We start from the raw sequence: 21986 nt of genomic DNA, 5'->3' as shown, positions 1-21986 counted from the left end.
CTTATAGGATAGAAGAAATAAGGCTAAAAATGTTGTTACAGAGTCTCTTTAAAAGGAAAAATCCATATCCTTCTCATTTTAGGTTCCTTTTAACTATTTGACATGTTTCTAGACATGATGGAAATACATGGGGCAGTATGGTTCCATAGCTTTGTGCTGCATTAAGCAGCAGAAAGCTAGCAGTGCTTTGCAGATGGAGGCAGCAAAGTTTACCCATCCTTTAACCCCAAGGTGGGGCTTGTAATTACTTGCATACAGAAAGCTCAGATTCTTGAATATAATTCACTGATAAGCCCTCTAGCTACGGTGGTGCAGCTGCACAAAGTTTTGGCAGGTTACACTCGTCAGGTAGGGAATTAAACCAGATTTTTGAGAGGCAAGGTTCAAAACAGAATTTTAAGGAGTCACACATTAAAGGATCATTATTATTAACTAGTCATTTTAGCCCGTTCGATAACAGGCTCTGAACAGTTGCGTACTCGTGCCCGTGTCCGCAGCTCTGTGCCTGTGCACGTGCCGTCTGACACAGACGCTGCCCATGGATGCAGATCCAGGGCTATTAGGTAGGATTAAAAAAAATATATATTAATACATAGCTTCTTTACTTTGGCTTTAACATTAAATAATGTCTCATATAAAAATAGCTATACAAAAGCTCACCACTCCATCTATCACACACTGAGAAGCAGGCTTTCTGGGGTCAAGTGACACTCCCATTTCAAGCAACAATTCCTGGTTGCAGGTACTGATCCCAGTCTCTTTTTCAATGTGAGACTGAAGAGAGTGTAGACTTTCGTCAGGTTGGAGGAGGAAGGAAAGTATCTTGGTGGAAGTCATGTTCAAAATGTGCACAATCTGTGGATGAGGTTCAGAAGATAGAGAAATAAAAAATATGTGGCACCATTAATATTCCTAATAACTTTTGGATACAATGCTTTGATGCTACAGAGAAACAAATACCTACCTTTAGATTCAGAATGCGATCCATCAACACGAAACACCGCGAGCGGTTTGTGTGTTCATCAATTCCACCTCCACGCTGCTGAGGGTCCCAGTTTAGTACAAGCTGTAACCATGCCTCCATCTGCTCTACCATAATGCTGAAGAAGGGTCAAGAGAAAGAAGGAGTCTGTACAGACATCTCATTTTCATATATATAGAGCAGAAGGATAAAAGATAATCTAAAACAACCCCGCCGGGATACTTAACTCAGGGAGGGGAAGCCTCTGGACCCTAATGAAAACTCCCCCCCCCCCCCCCCCCATCCTCCAAAGCCTAAGGGATCCAGCGCTGGCAGCCCCCTAAATAGTTGTGCAGGCAGTACTTGTACAGTACAGTATCGTGGCAGGTAAATACTCTATTTAACTCGGCCGTGTTCAGGGGCCAGCCAGCACTGGATCCCGGAGGATGAATAGAACGAGGGAAGCCTCATTAGGATCAAGAGGCTTCTACCTCCTGAGGTAAGTATCCCGGGCGGCCGTTGGTTTGTTACAGATTTTCTTTAAGCTTTTTTGTTCAGAAACCTTTCAAGACGACATCTACATTCTAGACAAGTTCTTAGAGAGGCATTTATGTAGTTACTCATCAGCTCTGTATTGCTTGCAGTTAGTCACAGGAGCAACTTCCGTATCGCTAACTTCTTAACCAACAGGAATTTGAACATTTGAATAAATCTTGTGACAGCAAATTAGTGTACAGAGCTCTACTCAGAAAGGTCCCACATCATACAATGAAATGACTGTTATAGCATTCTAAGGTAATATAGACTGGCATTGCTAAGTGTGATAGGAGTCACTGTAAAGAGGCACCATAGTGTAATATAGTAGAATGTTGTAAATCATTCAGGATACCACCATTTACATTAATTTTCCTGGTTTGAGCATTACAAATACTTCCTATATCTATATATTTCTGTATATTGGTATGTAGCCTGCCCTCCCAGGGCTACATACCAAATGGTGCTTAGTTCCCTTTAAAAAAAAAACACATGTAAAAGCATTTATACTTACCTGGGGCTTTGTCCTCCCAGGATGCTCTGGCTGCGGGCACTCCCATTGAGCCACACATGCCCAGTACAGCATGACTGGGAACGACGAGAGAGAGATAGAAACACACACACACACACACACACACACACACACACACACGGGGAGTAGCAGCAAGGGAGCTCACAGACTTAAGGGGGCCGGAGGAGGCCCCAGGTAAGTATAAATGCTTTTACATGGATTGTCTCGGGTACACTAAGGGGACCCACTGGAGTACCAGAGAATTAAGGGGACACACAATGCCACAAGGGCTATAGGGGGACTACCAGGAAAGCTAAGGAGGATCACTAACCATCAGTGAAGCTATGGGGGAACCACTAACCACCATGGAAACATATGGGAGGGCATTAGATTACCAAGGATGCATATTTGGGCCATTAGACCACTAGGGTAACATACGGGGTATAACATAATTAGGATGCAGTGAAAAACGAATATACATTTTAACACCACCCGATTTTAAGACCACACCCTCTACATAAAAATTTTAATTAACCTTCTCCGTTAACCCCTTCTCTTATTTTTACCATTAAAACTACTTTTTGTCAGTTCAAGGCGAAAAGTACACACTAACAAAAACCCACCTTTATTTAAAAATTAATCACCACCAAAAAATGTGACAAGAACATATTTTAAGTTTAGTTATAATTGGGAGAACTAGCCCCCCAAAATGTGTTTGTTATGTACAGTAGCACTTTTCATTTAAAAACTATAAAAGGTTAAAACTACAAACTTTTTACGAACAAGATTTAACATTAGGGGGACAGTGCCAGGGGTTTCATCGCTCATCCCAATATTGTACGCTGCTACCGCTGCCCACCTGGTTGAGCAAGTCGGCCCTACATCTTGCAGCATGTGTGATCGACGAATGCCACCAATTTCGGCTCGCAATTGGTCGCATTGTCGGTCAGGCATGCACTTAGCGGCACGGATTTTCAGCTGATTTGTTTATAATAATTTGTTATTGCTTTAAATAGCATAAAATATAAAATAATTCTTGGGAAAAAATACTTCCCAAAGAAAGGAAGACTAGTTTGATCTGAAAAAAACGATAATATATCTATCTATCGATCTATCTCACTGCATAGTCTTAAAGGGAACCTTAACAGAGTGATATAGAGGTTTCCTTTTAAACAATACCAGTTGCCTGGCATCTTGCTAATCTCTTTGGCTGCAGTAAAGGCCGAATCACACACCTGAAACAGGCATACAGCGAATCCAGTCTGACTTCAGTCAGAACACCTGATCTGCATGCTTGTTGAGGGGCTGTGGTTAAAAGTATTAGAGAAACAGGATCAGCAGGAGAGTCATGCAACTGGTATTATTTTAAAAGGAAAAATCCATATCCTTTAGGTTCCCTTAAGTAGTGGTAAAGTTATTGCTGACTGAATGGGGACATAGCTAAAACAACAAAACTGCTCTGGTCATTAATGGGGGTTTTATATGTTGATACTGAAGTGGTTATTGTCTTTATCACATATACAGTACCCCGAGATGGCACAGAGGGGGACACAAAAGGAAACTGCAATAGTCAACCAGGAGAGGATGAGGGCATGGATGAGGAGTATGGAGACAGGACAAAGTGGATCCTGGAGATGTTGTGGAGGATTGGGTAACGTTTTGGATGTGCGAGGCAAAGGAGATGGCGGAGACCAGGATAACACTTAGGCAGCGGGCTTTGAGGGTAGAGTGGATGGTTGTGTGGACGATCATCATGCATATCTGGGAGGGGTACAGCTGTGCGAGCAGGAAAATCAGAAGCTCATTTTTGCCTAGGTTAGGCTTCAGGAACATGACGGCCATCCGGGAGAAGATGAATGAGAGGCAGGAGGAGACTTTGTCAATGGTGGAGGTGGAGAGGTCCAGGATGTGAAAGTAAACCTGGGTGTCAAAAGCATATAGGTGATAATTGTATCCCATGGAGGAGATGACTTTCCAAATCAAGGCAGTGTAGAGTGAGAACAGCAAGGGGCCTAGGAAAGAGCCTTGAGGAACACCACCCAAGAAGGGCGTGGGTGTGGAGGAGGAGCCATTGAAGAAGGTTGTGAAGTGCTTTATACGTCAAAACTTGTTATAATGAAATTGACGGCGAAAGGGTCAAGTACCTCGCAAGCCCAATACAAGTACCTCCTGGGCTATATATACTGCGTGCTGAGAATCTATGTTTTACATACCTGCATAAATTATTAGGCTGTGGTAAACCGGTGCTAAATCTGATCTCCCCCGACATCTCTTCATAAGCAAATATGTGTTTAGGATCTTTCTTCTTAATCTTCTCATGCCTAGTACACAAAAGATATAAGGTTGTATATGAAGGTCGACAAAGGAGGGTGGAATATTAATATGGTACAAGAATACAGAATTATTGATCAAGAACGCATTTAAAGAAAGCTTTTGTTCAATACAAACAAAGAAAATTTACACAGAAGAAAAAGAGAGATGGACACTTACTGGGAAAAAAAAAAAAACAACTGCTGGTATTTAACGTGTATTCCAAACTTAAAGTTTATTTTCAACCAAACAAAATATATAACAAATAGCTCACCAAGTGAAAGGTTGCATGTTATGCAAGAATGGTCTAAAGCCAGCAATACATTCGAAAGCCATGGTACCAAAACTCCAGTAATCCACAGTCACACTGTATGGCTTGTTTTCAAAGAGTTCTGGCGCCTTTAGTGAGAAAGAAAAAAATATCACATATATAACAAAAACGTGTTAAGGTCAAGCAAAAAGTGAAAACAAACTTATGAGACAAATCGTGTCTGTAGACTTAAATTGACAGCGAGTGTTGACATGTTATGAGTGTTTGTACAGCCAAAGAAAAGTTTTATGGCTTCTAATTAGTATAGGAGAGCTGCTGAATTCTACAATGCACAAAAAAAACCTCACAAATATTAACCCTTTCAATGGAAAAAAAAAATAAAAAAAAAGTTCACATAAAAATGTCCTTGTGTAGTGCTGCACTCCAAGGAATTACAAAGAACATCAGTTATGATAATTTTCCAATTCTCTCCAAAATTATCCCCAGGGCCCTTTCACACCGAGACGGTGCAGTATTTTTACCGCTCCCCACCGCTGTGGAGTGAAAGTCTATGAAGAATTTGCATTAGGACGCAACGTAAATGACGTTTTCGCCGCATCACAGACACAGGTCAAGAAGTATGTTACTGCATGGCTTCTGCGTCGGCCTGGAAGTCATGTTAGTGTACGGCGACACATGGATTTTTAAAAAAATTACCGATGCGACGTCTCGATGTGCATGTGCGGTACAGTAGTTAAACAATACACTTCCGCATACTTGAAGTAGGAAGTGACAGCAAGCACGCATGTGTCACTTCCTGCTTGGCAGGTGGCCAGACAGGGAACACTGCGTAATAGCGCGGTGTTCCCTGAAGGCCTGTTTTTGATGGTGCAATGTGGTGCGTCGGGCACAATGCAACACTAAAGCCAGTTTATGGTCTGAAACTGGCCTCAGTGAACCACAAACAAAATGGAACATGTAAGACTTGAAATAATAATAATAAAAATGCGCTACACACACTTTTAAAAAGTAAAAATATTACAAATAAAAATAAATTAAATTGCATATATCATTGAGTCTCTAGTCCTTGAATAGTTAAACCTTTAAACTCCGCTCAAATTGGACCTGGCCCAGGCAGGAAGTGATTGGTGGTGTCGGAGGAGACCATCAGAAGTAGGTAGAGAGATTTTTTGCAAATTTAAGTGTCATCTAGATACATTTACTTAAAATGGATCTTGTAAGGATTGTAAGGCATTTATGGCAAATAGATAAGACCCTCAGTTAACTTAATGCCTACATAGACTCAAGGCTGATATGGAGGGGTTTTACAGAGCCTGTCCTGTTCACTATAAGCCTGTAAACCGTTAACTGTTACTGAGCAGGGGGGGGGGGGCACAGTGACTCCTGGGGGGGGCAGTGACCAAGTGTAGCGCCGCCCATGCCAACCAGGAAGTATATATCACCTAAAAATAAATATGAAATTTTCATAGCGTGGCTAGAACTGCATATGACTGACTGATAAATTTTAGAGGGTCACCAAAGATGGATATCCTGTAAGCCCGCCGCCACCAGCCACCACCAGGAAACTTGCTCACCTGATGTGGTAGCTGCCCTGACCCACAGACAGCACCACACACATATCGAGCCACAGGAATGCTCAGCTCCGTTCTCGTTACGATGGTCCAGCCAACACGTTACATATGTATGGAGAAATAACCATTTCATTGTGTAGACTGTTGCCACAGGGCCATTCCACCACACAAGTAATGTTTTTTTTAATGTATTACTCTTATAGAGTTAAAGTGCGCCCGCCACCTGCAGGAAACACACTCACCTTATGCTGTAGCTGCCCTGAACGTACAGACAGCACCTCAGACATATATCACAATCCTACTGGCCATCTGCTTCTTAAAACGTCCAGGCAGCACTCTTCACATATGGAAAACGCCAGAAGAACACAACCTCCTTGTGCAGACAATCTTTTGGTAGCTTTTAGGGTTCCACCACCACTAGACCTCCGTGGTCTTCTGCGCTTAAAAAAAGACTATATTGGGCCACCACTCATCAGGTGTCCGCCCCCACCAGGGACCCTGCTCACCTACTATACTGCCTGCCCCATTCAAAGAAAGCTCACAACGTACAGCAGCATTCCCAGCCACCGGCATGCACCTTCTGGCTCCAACTTCCTTCCACTTCACCTCGACTGGTCACGTTATAAGTTTTCTACTCTGTCAACTAAATCACACTATCCATGTGTAAAACCAGTTTTATTAAATGAAAAAGGTAGTACTACTCACAGACGTATTGAGGACAGAGAAAGCCCGGAGCCAGCAGAGGACAAGCGGAGGCCTCGGACAGGTAATGCAACACTTGCACTGGACACCGGGGGGTAGGGGAGGGACGACAAGATTTAACGTTGGGGGGACAGCGCCAGGGGTTTCATCGCTCATCCCAATATTGTACGCTGCTACCGCTGCTCACCTGGTCGAGCAAGTCGGCCCTACATCTTGCAGCATGTGTGATCGAACAATGCAACCAATTTCGGCTCGCAATTGGTCGCATTGTCGGTCAGTCAAGCACTTGGCGGCACTGATTTTCAGCTGATTAGTTTATAATAATCAAATTAGATGTTCGAATGGCCCCAGAGTCGCCTGATGTATGGCTACCTTTAGAAATGGATCAATCGATTTTTACCTCAGCAGGATTTGATTGGTTCATGGTCAAGCTGCATAAATTTGCACACAAAATTTGCATAATGTTGCATAAACTCAAAATTATTTGCATCTCATTGACCATCCTTACTTCACACATCCACCATAAGTTTTATGTTGTTATTTGAGGTTCACTGAAAATAATTTTAGAAGAAAGGAAGACAGGCACAACTAATGTTCAAATTTATTTTTCTAAGACAGCAGACCGCAGCTCTGGATTGTGATGGGTGCGCCAGAGGGAGCCTGCAAGGCTCTTCTTTTCTTGGAGCATGACAAAGAAAGAGCCATGGAAACCAAGCTTGGATGCTCATGCTTACATCAGTATGCTGTGTAGCATTCATTTTACAGAAAATGTTTATTTAGTTCAATGTTTATTTAGTTCCCTTGGCAGACTGATTTTTTGCATCATAAGAAAACCCACAAGTGATTCCTCAACACTACATTTTTGTCTGCCAGAAAGAGTATTAGTGGAAAGATCATTGGGAAACCTAGCGCAAGTATAGGTGTCCTCAGGGCTGTGTAGTCAGAGTCGAGGAGCAATTTTGGGTGCCTGGAGTCTGAGTCGGGGAAAAAATGCACCGAGACTCAGACTCCTAATGAATTTAAACTGTAATTAAAATAGAAAATATATTAAAATGGTCTATTTCTCAGATAATAGTCATCATAAATACATTTATATATACAGTAATAGCTGTGCTTAGTCCACAAAAATGAAATAAACCAATCAAAAAAATAGTTATTGTGCTGCTTCAATAAAGCAGTCACCACATTTTTAACCTCCTTAGCGGTATGCCCAACACTGTCGGGCATACCGTCGGCTGTCCCCAGGAGTCCCCCATTATAATTTGAAGCGATCAGATAGTTGTAATATCTTCAGCTAGCACTAGGCTAGCTGGCAGTGGTGGTCGGCATCCTTAGATTACATTTGATCCCCCCCGATCACCGCTAAATACATTACCCCCCTGGATCCAGCGATCGCGCAGCCTCCCTGCACATCTCCAGTCCTCTCCATGGGGAGGATCGGGTCTGCGCATGACGTCGCCGACGTCATGTTCGATCCTCCCCATAAAGAAGAGCGGAGCTGTCTGGAGATGTTGCAGCAATCGCTGGATCCAGGGGGGTAATGTATTTAGCGGTGACTGGGGGGAGGGAGAGATCAAACGTAATGTAAGGATGCCGAAAACCACTGCTAGTGCTAGCTGAAGATATTTGAACTATCCGATCGCTTACGATTATAATGGGTGACTCCTGGCTGCAAACCCTCTGCCTGCGTAATGCCCAGGAGGTTAAGTCAGATATACATATCTGATTGTGACTGTATATATGATGTGTACACAGGAATCTCTTCTATATATACACTAAATAACATCTATGCTGGAAGAATAAAGCCTGATGTGTAACTGTCACTAATAGAGATGGTCAATGACATGCAAATAATTCTGCGTTGAAGCTGATTTATGCAAATGTATGTGTGTCCTCCTCCGCCATCTGGATCTTCTGCTAGGAGTCCTGGTTATTCAGCCAGTCAGCGCAGTCCGGCCGTGTGCCACTTCCACAGCCAGGAGCATTCCGCACCTGCGCAATAGTGCTGCGCAGGTGTAGTACACTCCCGGCGGTGGAGTGTGTACATGTGTACTACGCCTGACTGGCTCAAGTACCTTGACTCCTAGCAGAAGATCCAGGTGACGGAGAAGGACAGCGAGGGACTGATTAGCCTGAAGGGGGCTAGAGGAAGCCCCAGGTATGTATAAAACTTAAATTTCATCTGTCTCAGGTTTACTTTGTTACACAGTAGTACTATACTCTACATATGCACTCTCCACAGAGCTGTAGGGAATCCACTGAGAATGTTGTGCACATTTAGCACAGAGGTGTTGTCTATCACCCATAAACCTGGTTCAGATGGTACATGAAGAATGTGTAATAGAGGAAGAATCCCCTCATTCTCCTGCAGAGTACCTGCACATCATTCTTACATGTACCCACAGTTACATTGCCTAGGGCCTGATAGATGTTCTTTGTTCCTATCTCTACCTTCTACAAGTACTCTTACCAAGAACTAGTTTTAGTCTATGACTAAAGGGAATAAATATGGCAGGCTGCATATCCTTCTCACTTCAGTTGTCTTTTAAAATTCCTAAGCATTGGCAGTTAATGAATTTCATGTTACATACTTTCAATCAACAAGATTGTAATATGCAAATTAGAGGAGTCGGAGGCAGAGTCGGTGGATTTTTTTGTACCGACTCCACAGCCCTGGGTGTCCTCTTGACAGCATTGTTATTGGCCGGTCATGTTAGCTCACTGATGACCTAACTATTGTTTTTCCTTGTTTTCCCCAGCCAAGAAAAATGTTAGTAGCACAGTTCGTATACATCACAAAACTGAGAATAGCAATAAAAACCACCATGAAAATAATGTAATCATAACTATTGTTTTATTATTGCAGTCCCCTTGGAAATGCACCAGTCCCTCCCTCCTCAACAGAACAGGCTACCAAGCAGGGTGTCTGTACAGTATTCATTTCCAGAACAATGTTTCTGTGCACCAGTTTGAGGTCATTGTACAGAGGCGAGGCAGACTGCAAGCTGAGGCAAGATATAAGACACAGAACATTTATATTGCGCTTTTCTCCTGGCAGACTCAAAGCGCCAGAGCTGCAGCCACTAGGGCGTGCTCTATAGGCAGTAGCAGTGTTAGGGAGTCTTGCCCAAGGTCTCCTCACTGAATAAGTGCCAGCTTGCTGAACAGGAAGAGCCAAGATTCAACCGAGTCTCCTGTGTCAAAGGCAGGGCCGATAACCAGTACACAATCCAGCTACAGAAAGAACAGTGAACCAGGAGAAGCTTAGGATGCAAACAATCAACACTTTGGCCTCAATTCACTGAGCTTATCGCCTGTCTTTAATAACGTTTCTATAGTTATCACCATGGTGATGAGGCATGTAGTATTCACTAAATATTTTGCTTAAAATAACTCCAGAATTCTAGACAGGCTGTTAACTGCGTGTGAAAATAACTACAGAGTAGGTAACTTAACTACAGAGGAGATAACCTAAGGAATGAAGTGATAAGATAACTCTCACTGTGTGGAGGTAAGTTTTCTCTTGCCTTATCTCCAGCATGATCTTAGTGAATTGAGGCCTTTACCACAGCACTTCTACCTCCTTGAAAATGCAAAAAAAAAAAAAAAAAAAAAAAGACTAATTACGTTTGTACGTACCAGATACTGTAAGGTCCCCACAAATGATGTACACAGGCTTCCCTGGTCAAGGTCCTTAGCATATCCCAAGTCGATAATTTTATACACAATCTAAAGACCAAAAAAAAAAAAAAAAAAAAAAAAGTATAGTAATTAGTAAAAAGACAAAAACCAAATGCAGTAATACGAGCAGCAATAATTACAGTGTGAGAATAGGGTACTGATAAGGTTTACAAAAAGTAAAGCATGCTTATGAGCAACAAAAAGTATTTTTTTCTCCGCTCTTCCCTCTTGTTGGCTTCACACTATGTTGGCAATCACACTACCAAAAATGCTGGGTGCTTCTAGCCCATCGAAACAGGAGAGCTTAACAACCCAAAGCAGATACGTGCTGTGCACCGAATAGGAGAGTGCCAGGATTTGCAGAAGCAGAAAGAGACTCCAACGTGCATTAGTGGGTAGGGAGCAGTAGTGACAGTACGTTAAAGTGGACCTGGACTCAGAACTCCTCTCTGCTATAAAAGATACACAACAGCATAATGACCTTTAAACAAAAAACATTTCTTTGTTACAGCTGATACAAATACTAAAAGAAATCTGCACAGTTTCTACTTCCGGATTCATGGAAGCAGACATATTGTTTACAGCCTGTATTTTCAAATGGGCTTATCTGCATATCTGCCATAGGCAGTCATGTGACACAGGGGGGAAATCAAATTACAACTAGTGTTAGACACAAATGAGGGAGAATTACACAGGCTAAACTCTTTATATACATACAGGGTTCATTTCTGTTATGTTTTCCTTGTGTCCTGTGCAAGAGTTCAGGTGCAATTTAAGTGTGCTTAGATGCAACCTGATTTTTCTAAGCAGGAACTATTCAGCTTTAATTAACCTCATTTGCATCAAAGGACAAAGATCATTAACAATTAACCAACACTCACCTTCCCATTGCAGTCTTGCAGCACAATATTTTCTGGTTTTAGGTCTCTATGTATAATACGATTTTCATGCAAATACTGAATACCAGCACCTAAAGAGCAGTATAGAGTGATAAACAAGAATGTTAAAGAAACTTTGTTCACAAAAAGTTTATAGTACCTAACTAAAAAGCACTTTTCCTAGCACAAGAAACCAAAAATATGCAATGCATGACCCAATCTAATCAATTACAGCAGAACGTTAAGCTAATTCAGGGAATACATTAAACCTGGTTCATGATTTTCTAATGATTCCAGACTTTCCATTCAATGACATCTAAAGGCCTACTAGTCCCTACCTTCTGAAAAGCAGATCATCATAAAAAGAATGCAGTCATATTATTGTTTTTATACAGCAATCTTCTGTAGCGCTGTACATTCAGAAAAAAAAATACTGTTATGGTGCCCATACATGATATAATAAAAACGTAAAATGTTCCCGTTTATTCGATCTAAATGATCGAATCGAATGAAAGTTGAAAATATTTTTTCTCGATAAAGAAATTTGAACGATTATCCCTTTTTTTTTTCCCAAGAAAAATCTGATCGGACATGCTAGAATAATTGAACTAAATTATCTAATCGAAAAAAAAAAAAAAGAAAAAAATTGTACCATGTATGGCCACCTTTACACATAAAACGGAAAAGCAGAAATGTATAAAGGTGGTATAGCAAGAAAAATATACAATATTGGAAACGCTAGTACAGACTGCTTTTGCTGAAGTGGACCTGAACTCACAGTTTCCTCTATGCTCTAAATGATACGCAACAACATAATAACCTTTAAAGAAAAACAACAAAGGTCAGTAAATGTCAATTCATGAAGCCTACAACATGCGATAAAGACATGGAAAAATACCGTCTGCTTTGAAGTGGTGAAAAGAATGCGGAGTATGTGTGAGGAGACTGTGCTGGGAGCCGTGACTCACAAGCAGAAGCAGTGAGAACTGTGACTACCAGGAGCAGGGAGCCAATAGAAACAGCTCCTGTTCTTCTGCAAGTCTGAATGATGGTATCCGATAGGACCTGCAGCCATCTCAGGGGGGACAAGCTTTTAAACCCCCCAGGCAGCAGCAGAGCTATCGGAAAACAAAACCGGCTTCCTCTAAATACCTTCGGCTGTTTAACCTCTTGGGTTCCCGTTTGAAGATGTGTAGGAATGAGTGGGGAAAATCCCCTAAGCATAGCATGTGTAAAGTTTCTTGAAGTTCTTCTAAGCTGTAGCAATGAAATAGAATGTTAAGAAAGACTAATAGACAGATTCAGAGCAAGCAGAGGCAGTACAACAAAGCATGTACATCTAAAGGAATGTCAGGATGCCTTGCAATGCCCTCACTGCACAGAACAGCTTGTAACAGCACAGAGACACTCTACACTGCTCTGCTGTTATCGCAAAGGTTTTTGTCAATGGGCTTCAGTAATTTACTGAACTTCTACCACACCTGTAAAAAAATTTATGAATTGGCGCACAAAAGGTCTAAAATAGCGAATGCAGTATTTTCCTGACCTGTTCCCCCCCCACCACAGCCTTTTATGAATCAACCCCATTGTTAGCATCCTGTGCTTTCAAATGAACTTGTCAGGTGACATGGGAGATAAATGACAACTTGTGAGGAATTAGACAGACTAAAATCTCTACATACATACAGGGTGCATTTATCTATGTTTTCCTTCTGTCCTGTGCATGAGTTCAGGTCCACTTTAACATGATTAAAGGCCATCTATTGCTAATTGTCAAAGCTAAAATACATACATTTTAAAAGGGACCCAACTATTCTGCTAAAGCACACATGAATGCGTGGACATTTGAACACTTCAGCCCATTCATGAAGTGGTTAAAATCTAAGTTGAGAGAACATGGAACATCCTCTAATACAAACATGTCTTTGCTCTAAAATCAGTTTGAAATCAGTTTAAAGTACTCCTGAGCTAATAAACTAAGAGGAATATGGAGGCTGATATTGATTTCCTTTTATACAATACAAATTGCCTGAGTATCCTGCTGATCCTTTGCCTCCAATACTTTAAGCCATAGACCCTGGATAAGCATGGGGATGAAGTGTTTGACAGAAGTCTGACTGAATTGAGCATATGCTTGTTTCAGACACTACTGATGCATAAAAGATCAGCAGCACTTCTGGCAACTGGTACCGATTAACCCATTAACAGCTTCCAACAAAATTTTTAATTTGAAAGCTGCTGGTGCATTCTAAGCCTCTGTCAGCATATCTTGTGAGTGGGTGGCAGGGAGCAGCTATACTTCGGACAGCTAACTTCTCTTCCGCCACCAGCTGCTCGGAACTTTGGAATCAAGGAGTCAGTGTCACAGTGCCACCTGGTGGTGGAAGAGGGGTGATGGAAGAAATGGAATCCCGATCACACCACATCATGTGATCGGAACAGTGAGGACATGTTGGGATTAAATCGCCGCCGCGGTGGTAAAAGAAGCCAATCCAGGCATCCAGACAGGTAACTATGAAAGCTCCCTGCTGCCCACTCTGAATACCCTCCCCAGACTGCCAGGCTGGGGAAGGCACACGTCCTCAGCAGCAGGAAAAATTTGGCCCTGGGTTAAAATGAAATAAGGCAGCCACCACATCCCTCTTAGTTCAGGTGTACTTTTAATGCAGTATTGCTTTACCTGAGTGGGACATAATGCGGACTTGTGCAATATTTGTGAAAGAAAAATGTGTTTGTATTGCAAATCAGTGCTATAAAATGACAGTTGGATTTTAGCAGAAGAAAAAAGTTGCAGGATAACATAGAGTCATTCTCACACATACAGTACTTTGGGAGTGAGATGCAGGGAACAGACCTCCTGTGCCCAATTAGAGATCTAAAACATTAAATCAAAAAGAGGCCACAAAGAAACTGAACTAAGCCTAAAAGTAGGTCAGAAGTGCAAGCCAGATTGTGCTGCCTTGACTGACATTTCCTGATCGCCTTTTTAATACATTACTGACCAGTGTATAGCAGGCTAAGTCCCTCTGCATTAAATATTATATGCACATCACACAAATTGAATTCATTCAAGGATATACAGTCAGACAGAAAGAAAGCTCCACTGTCATTTTGTCATCAGAATGATATACTACGTAAGGGTGCGTACACACATCCGATGTTGATTGGCCAATGAATGGCCAATTTTACCACCTCCATGAAGTGAGAGGGCCAACAGATATTGAATACTATGAAAAGATTGCTTAGGTAGGCCCACATAGCACATGGAAGTGGTAAAATTGGTCAATCATTGGCCAATGAAAACTGAATGCCAGTACGCACGCTTAGTGTGAGCACAAACTGTGTTACATACCAATATCACTAAGTATATTCAACACCTGGCTTTCCTTCAATCCACAGCAGTTTTCTGGTTTATTCAGAAGCTGGAGCAAAGTAAAACAGGAAAGAAATGACTGGTATCTGCAATATCCTCAAACATAAAAAATAAAATATGCACATTACAAAATGTAAAGGATACTCGAGATGACATGTGACATGATGAGACAGACGTGTATGTACAGTGCTAAGTATACAAATAACTAGGCATTGTTCCTTTTTTTTGGCTGAAAGAGTTAACATTTAGGTATGCAAGTGACAGTTTAGTAGGGACCTAGTTAGTCTATAGCCCAACCCTCGTCCATAAGGAATTACAGCCATGAAACACTTTCCTTGTTGAGAAGTATTTTGAGGATAAAGATTTTCTCTTTGCAGGCTTTTATGTAATTTCATTTGGAATTCAACTTCAGCATGTGCTAAACACAATCAAATGGGCAGCTATTTGCTCATAAAAGTGAAAAGCTGCATATTATGTATATAACTCACTTTACGTAGATCTCCTCCAGAACAATATTCCATTGCCAAGTGTGGCACAGAATTCACTGGGACATCCATTTCAGGAGGCACCTCACAAGCTTTTACAACATTGGGATGATTTAATCTGTATACAACAAAGTAAATATGCTTAAAAAAAAAAATCTGTCAGTAACAGGTTATCAAATGCTACAGCTTGAAGGAATGGATCAATAAAAGAAAAAAAAAAAAGGGGGGGGGGGGGAAGCACACCCTTTGTGTGTCACAATGTAAGACTACACGCAAGTGTCAATTCAAAGCCTTACTATGTGACACCTACAGGGAGCACTTTTAGTCTCTCCGCTTTACAGTGATGTGAAAAACCCTTTATTGCAGTTATTGCTGCTAAGGGTGGCCCAACCAGTTATTAGATTCAGGGGGCAATTTCTTTTTCACACAGGGCCATGTAGATTTGGAGTTTTTTTCTCACTAAATAATAAAAACCATCATTTAAAACTGCATTTTGTGTTCAATTATGTTATCTTTGACTAATAGTTAACTGTTTTTGATGAGCAGAAACATTTAAGTGTGACAAACATGCAAAAGAATAAGAAATCAGGAAGGGGGCAAATACTTTTTCACATCACTGTATGTCTTTTGTTATGCTAAGTACAAATTATGCGATTTTCTGACAGATTTACTGTTAAATCGATTATTTCCAACATGTCCAATCTGATTTCCGATCAACTTTACATAGAAGTGAACGGAAAATCAATTGAAAAATTGATTGGAAATCAAATTGGACATGTTGGAAATAATCGATCTGACAATAAATCTGTTACAAAATTGCATCGTTCGTACCTAGCTTAGCAGATGCAGTACACATCTTCTGGTGGTAGCTGAAAACCTGTACTATTATAAAAACACACAGAGAGAAGCTTTCAGTGAGAAACTCTCTATTTCCATAAATAGAGGGAGGGGGGAGAAAAAAAAAAAAAAAAAGGAACATTCTACATATTTCTAAATAAAGAAATATGAAATGCTGAAAAAGATGTATGGTTAAAAAAACAACCTTAGCATTATCTGAATTTCCTGACACCATCTTTCCTTGTTCTTCACACTCAGTTCCAGGCGACAAGTCTTGATAGCTTTCAACTCCCCAGTTTCCTGTAAGTGAAGACAAAGACAAATAACATTTATATCACGCTTTTCTCCTGGAGGACTCAAAGCACCAGCCACTAAGACACGCTCTATAGGCAGTAGCAGTGTTAGGGAGTCTTGCCCAAGGTCTCCTACAGAATAGGTGCTGGGTTACTGAACAGGACAAGCCAAGATTCAAACCCAGGTCTCCGCTGTCAGAGACATGGCCATTAACAAGTACACTATGCAGCCACTGAAGAGAGAGGAACAGCACAGTACATTTATATTGTGCTTTTTTTTCTTGGCAGACTACTTCTTACTGACCTGGTCTCTTTTTCCCAGTCTTCTACATTGCTTTTCTCACTTTTACTATCACTATCTCTCCTATTTAGACCTCCCATTATTGTCTCTCATTCCAAACAAAAACCTTGTAAGATATTAGAGTTCAGTCTACAAAAGGTCTCCTCATCTACTTGGGGGAAAAGCAATTAACCATAACAATAAATTTGATTGCTGCAGTTTTATTCTTCAAGAACCCCAACTACTCTTCATCATACATGCTGCTTGGTATGGAGCCAAAAATGCATGACTATACTGGGTTTACCGGCACGCTGAGATATTCATGAAACATTGTTTTGGGTGACAGAACTTAAATATCTACACTTCCTTTTACTATGACACCCAGGGGAAACAAAAATTGGCACGTATGGTTGGGGTTCAAATTGGTTATCCTGTCTAGGGCTCTGTTTTGCCTTAAAGGGACACTTAAAGGGAACCAGAGACGAAGCACCCTTGTGTATTTTACCATGTATATCAGTAAGAACATTAGAGAAAACACTTACCATGCTCTCTGTTTCCTCCTCACTGCTAAAAGTGTCTGTTAACAGCAGTCACAAGAATCCCAGACTGAGCAATTAAATCTGGCTTTGCTGGGAATGATTATAGCTGAGTCATTATAGCAAAGCCACAAGGGGGCAGGCTTGGGCTTGAAATAACACCACAGAATACAGACTTAGCTATAATCTTTCTGTAGCAAAGCTAGACGGAGCAGCCTGACTTCTCAGTCGGGGATTCTTATCAGACGTGATAACAGTCAGATTACACAGAGAACAATGAAACAAAGGGCAGATTAGGTGTTTACTGTCATGTTCCCACTGATTTATAAGGTAAAATACAAGAGGGTGCTTCATCTCTGGTTCTCTTGAAGTCAAACAAAAAAAATGAGTTTTACTCACCTGGGGCTTCCAATAGCCCCCTGCAGCTGTCCGGTGCCCTCGCCAGCTCCCTCCGATCCTCCTGGCCCTGCCGGCAGCCACTTCCTGTTTCGGTGACAGGAGCTGACAGGCTGGGGACGTGAGTGATTCTTCGCGTTCCTGGCCACAATAGCGCCATCTAAGCTGCTATAGCATATATCATATACCATATAGCAGCATAGAGGGTGCTAATGTGTCTGGGAACGCGAAGAATCACTCGCGTCCCCAGCCTGTCAGCTCCTGTCACCGAAACAGGAAGTGGCTGCCGGTGGGGCCAGGAGGATCGGAGGGAGACGGCGAGGGTACCAGACAGCTGCAGGGGGCTATTGGAAGCCCTAGGTGAGTAAAACTCATTTTTTTTGTTTGACTTAAGTGTCCCTTTAATTCTGCTCTGAAACAGTAACCTGGGTGAGAGATGAGAAAATGAAAGCAGGACAGTGGCCCAGTGAAGAGAAATAGGAGCTGGCTGGGGATTATTTTCAATGTTCTAATAACAGAAATCGTGCAAGCATTGTGACTATACTTACCTACTCTGGTCTTTCAAAGTTTTACATAAACTCACTGACACACGTGTTACGATCGGATATGACTCACATAAGGACCACATATATTATTTATTAGCAGATGATTTTAAAATGACTAGTCCATGTTTCCTCGAACACTTGATATGCTCACTCAAAACAAGATTCGACACACTGCTCACAGACACAAAAGTCATCAACATACCTCCCAACTTTTTGAGATGAGAAAGAGGAACACTTAAGCCACACCCCTGATCACACTCCCACCACACCCCTAGTCTCACACACCATAAATATTTCATAAGAAAAATATGTTGTTTCAGAATTCAAACCACACTGATCCTTTCTATCCTGGTTCATTTTCCTTCATAGTAACAATTTAAAATAAGTAATATTTCAATGTATGTAATATATCAATTTAAAGTATGGTAATAAAATTTAGAGTCAAACATTTTTAGTAGAGAAATATATACACTCACCAAAAGGATTATTAGGAACACCTGTTCAATTTCTCATTAATGCAGTTATCTAATTAACTAATCACATGGCAGCTGCTGCAATGCATTTATGGGTGTGGTCCTGGTCAAGACAATCTCCTGAATGGGAAAGAAAGGGGATTTAAGCAATTTTGAGCATGGCATGATTGTTAGTGCCAGGCGAGCCGGTCTGAGTTTTTCACAATCTGCTCAGTTACTGGGATTTTCATGAAAACCATTTCTAGGGTTTACAAAGAATGGTGTGAAAAGGGAAAAACATCCAGTATGCGGCAGTCCCGTGGACAAAAATGCCTGGTTAATGCTAGAGGTCAGAGGAGAATGGGCCGACTGATTCAAGCTGATAGAAGAGCAACGTTGACTGAAATAACCACACGTTGCAACCGAGGTATGCAGCAAAGCATTTGTGAAGCCACAACACGCACAACCTTGAGGCGGATGGGCTACAACAGCAGACTACCACACATCTCCACTACAAATGGGAAAAAAAGGCTACAATTTGCACAAGCTCACCAAAATTGGACAGTTGAAGACTGGAAAAATGTTGCCTGGTCTGAAGAGTCTCGATAGTCAAAATATGGCTTAAACAGAATGAGAATATGGATCCATCATGCCTTGTTACCACTGTGCAGGCTAGTGGTGGTGGTATAATGGTGTGCTAGATGTTTTCTTGGCACACTTTAGGCTCCTTAGTGCCAATTGGGCATAGTTTAAATGCCACGGCCACCTGAGCATTTTCTGACCATGTCCATTCCTTCATGACCACCATGTACCCATCCCTCTGATGGCTACTTCCAGCAGGATAATGCACCATGTCACAAAGCTTGAATTCTTTCAAATTGGTTTCTTGAACATGACAATGAGTTTACTGTACTAAAATGGCCCCATACAGCCACTACATCTCAACCCAATAGCATGAAGCTCCTGTGAACAGGAGCTTCGTGCCCTGGATGTGCACCCCACAAATCTCCATCAACTGCAAGATGCTATCCTATCAATATGGGCCAACATTTTGAAAGAATGCTTTCAGCACCTTGTTGAATCAATGCCACGTAGAATTAAGGCAGTTCTGAAGGCGAAAGGGGGTCAAAAACTAGATTAGTACAGGGTTATTTATTTATTCAAGTATTTATATAGCGCCGAGATATTACACAGCGCTGTACAGTTTGTCTTGTCACTGACTGTCCCTCAGAGGGGTTCACAATCTAGTCCCTACCATAGTCATAGGTCATAGGTATGTATCATAGTCTAGGGCCAATTTAGGGGGAAGCCAATTCACTTATCTGTATGTTTTTTTTGAGGGATGTGGGGGGAAACCAGAGTGCCCGGAGAAAACCCACACAGACACAGGGAGAACATACAAACTCCTTGCAGATGTTGACCCATCTGGGATTCTAACCAGGGACCCAATGTTGCAAGGCAAGAGCACTAACCACTATGCGACCGTGCTGTTCCTAATAATCCTTTAATAATAATAATAATAATTCCTTTTTTTGTATAGCGCCTTTCTCCTGTCGGACTCAAAGCGCTTGCGAGGCAGCCACAAGAGCGCACTCAGTAGCAGTGTTAGGGAGACTTGCCCAAGAAACTCCTTACTGAATAGGTGCTGGCTTACTGAGTAGGAAGAGCCAGGATTTGAACCCAGGACTCCTACATCAGAGGCAGAACCCTTAACCATTACACTATCCAGCCACTGCTAGGTAAGTTTATATTTACATAGAAAGCAGGACAAAGTTCTGAAAGTGGGACAACAGGACCAATGAGGAGGAAAGAGGGACAGGGCTCCCAAAGAGGAATTTGTCCCTCCAAAAGAGGTGCAGTTGGGAGCTATGCATCAATGTAGCTATAGCACAGTTCTATTGCATTACTATAGTAGCAGACATTACTCAAGAAAAGGGACACCACAATGCTGTTAGTACAGGCTATAATAAGATTCCAGGAAAGCGCTCCTCCCCGGGAATCCCCCCTCTCCCAAGAACTTGACACTCGCATACCCGGTGTCGATAGAGGCAAACGTTCCCAAAACCGCCTGTGCCGAGCCTGTCCTTCATTTCCCATGACCCAAACACAGCCCCTTGCTGGATCGGCGGCTTCTCCATGACGGTCCAAAAAGTTATAAACTCCCGGGACTTCCGTCCCCAGTACCGTTTCCGGCCGACTGTCAGTGCACCTGCGCTGTGCCTACCGCCGCTGCCCACTCTAACCTAACGCACAGCGTTTCAGTCATCCCATTGGTTCCAGCCCTGTGACGTGACCCATTCTTGCGTCTCAAGCCTCGTATTGGAATGTTTTCCAGTTTTGCCCTGTAGATACAGCCTATGGGGAGCGAGAAGTCATCGTGACGTTATCTATTGTGTTTGTGGCTGCTGAAGGCGACGAATGAAGAATGGCGAGGCAGGGGGTGTGTTTCTCTTTGTTCTATACTTGTTGCTTGTTTGTGTATACAGTAGCTGAAGACAAGGAAGGCTTTGTTGCTTTTATGATTGTATCACTGAGTAGATTATTCATCTTTTTATAGCAAGCGTTTCTCGCCGACTATGGCTACTGGGGAAGGGGAGGGGCTTGAGCATCTCTATCCTGGCATTTTACGTTATCGTTACAATCGCATCGTATGATTACATTTGTATGCTTAGGTTAGGTGAGTAGAACAGGGCAAGCTTTAAAACAGAGGTATATACATCATTAATTAAAAAAATGCTTAAGTTTCAGTCATCCGTTCATGATCAGGGATGATCAATGAGATGAAAATAATTTGTTCTTGCATTCAAATGTCTTGTAAATATGCAACTTGAACCTAGCCCAATTAAATGTTACAGGAAGCTGCATATCATTTACATGAAATTTGAAAGCAAGGAGCAGTGTGCATCTCATTTATCATTCCTATTTATGATCCAGCTATCCTAGTGAATGGGTACCAGGTGGTTACTGTAGCTAAGGGTCTTTCCATAGAGATGGTCACTGAGATGCAAATGGTTCTATCATCTAAATTTAATTCACAATTTAAGCTGTGCTTATACCAATAGTAAATCAGCTTAGTGAGTGCTTGTGTGGATCTTTGGCGCTTGTCTAGTTTAGGGGACCCAGCAGAAAACCTCATTGCGAACAATCCTACAATCACAGCACCCACTGCTGCATGAAGTGTTGTGATTGGCTGAATAGCGTAGGCATGGTTTAATATAAGCTATCTGAAAACTAGCAATTCGAGAGGCTGCTGTCCACTCAATCACATTAGTTTCCCTATGAGGTTTCCTGCTGCTTCCCCAAAACTTCCCTAAGCTACACTAGTGTCAAATCTTTCATAGTAACATATTGTAATGGACGTTGTTTTTCA

The 21986-nt window shown here is 41.8% G+C and overlaps 1 protein-coding gene and 1 long non-coding RNA gene across 3 annotated transcripts in view; one reads left to right on the top strand and one right to left on the bottom strand.

The window, feature by feature from the left end:
• Window positions 1–20842, bottom strand: part of CHUK (component of inhibitor of nuclear factor kappa B kinase complex) — a 70530-nt gene extending 49688 nt beyond the window's left edge. Inside the window, exons 1-10 of the mRNA XM_068255367.1 lie at window positions 20650–20842; window positions 16320–16414; window positions 15281–15395; window positions 14772–14841; window positions 11423–11511; window positions 10500–10589; window positions 4591–4715; window positions 4220–4327; window positions 965–1100; window positions 661–855 (exon numbers count right to left, since the gene is read on the bottom strand). Coding sequence (XP_068111468.1) covers window positions 661–855; window positions 965–1100; window positions 4220–4327; window positions 4591–4715; window positions 10500–10589; window positions 11423–11511; window positions 14772–14841; window positions 15281–15395; window positions 16320–16414; window positions 20650–20754 — 1128 coding nt within the window. The 5' untranslated portion in view covers window positions 20755–20842. The remainder of the gene's footprint in view (window positions 1–660; window positions 856–964; window positions 1101–4219; window positions 4328–4590; window positions 4716–10499; window positions 10590–11422; window positions 11512–14771; window positions 14842–15280; window positions 15396–16319; window positions 16415–20649) is intronic.
• Window positions 20843–20975: 133 nt separating this feature from the next.
• The window catches only part of LOC137534041 (uncharacterized), a 77208-nt gene continuing 76197 nt past the window's right edge, over window positions 20976–21986 (top strand). For both annotated transcript variants that reach the window (XR_011024290.1, XR_011024289.1), the window contains exon 1: window positions 20976–21056. This is a non-coding gene — a long non-coding RNA (uncharacterized lncRNA). The remainder of the gene's footprint in view (window positions 21057–21986) is intronic.

The sequence above is a fragment of the Hyperolius riggenbachi genome, chromosome 10 (assembly GCF_040937935.1).
Source record: "Hyperolius riggenbachi isolate aHypRig1 chromosome 10, aHypRig1.pri, whole genome shotgun sequence".
NCBI classification, from domain to species: Eukaryota; Metazoa; Chordata; class Amphibia; order Anura; family Hyperoliidae; genus Hyperolius; species Hyperolius riggenbachi.
This window is presented reverse-complemented; position numbering and strand designations above follow the sequence as displayed.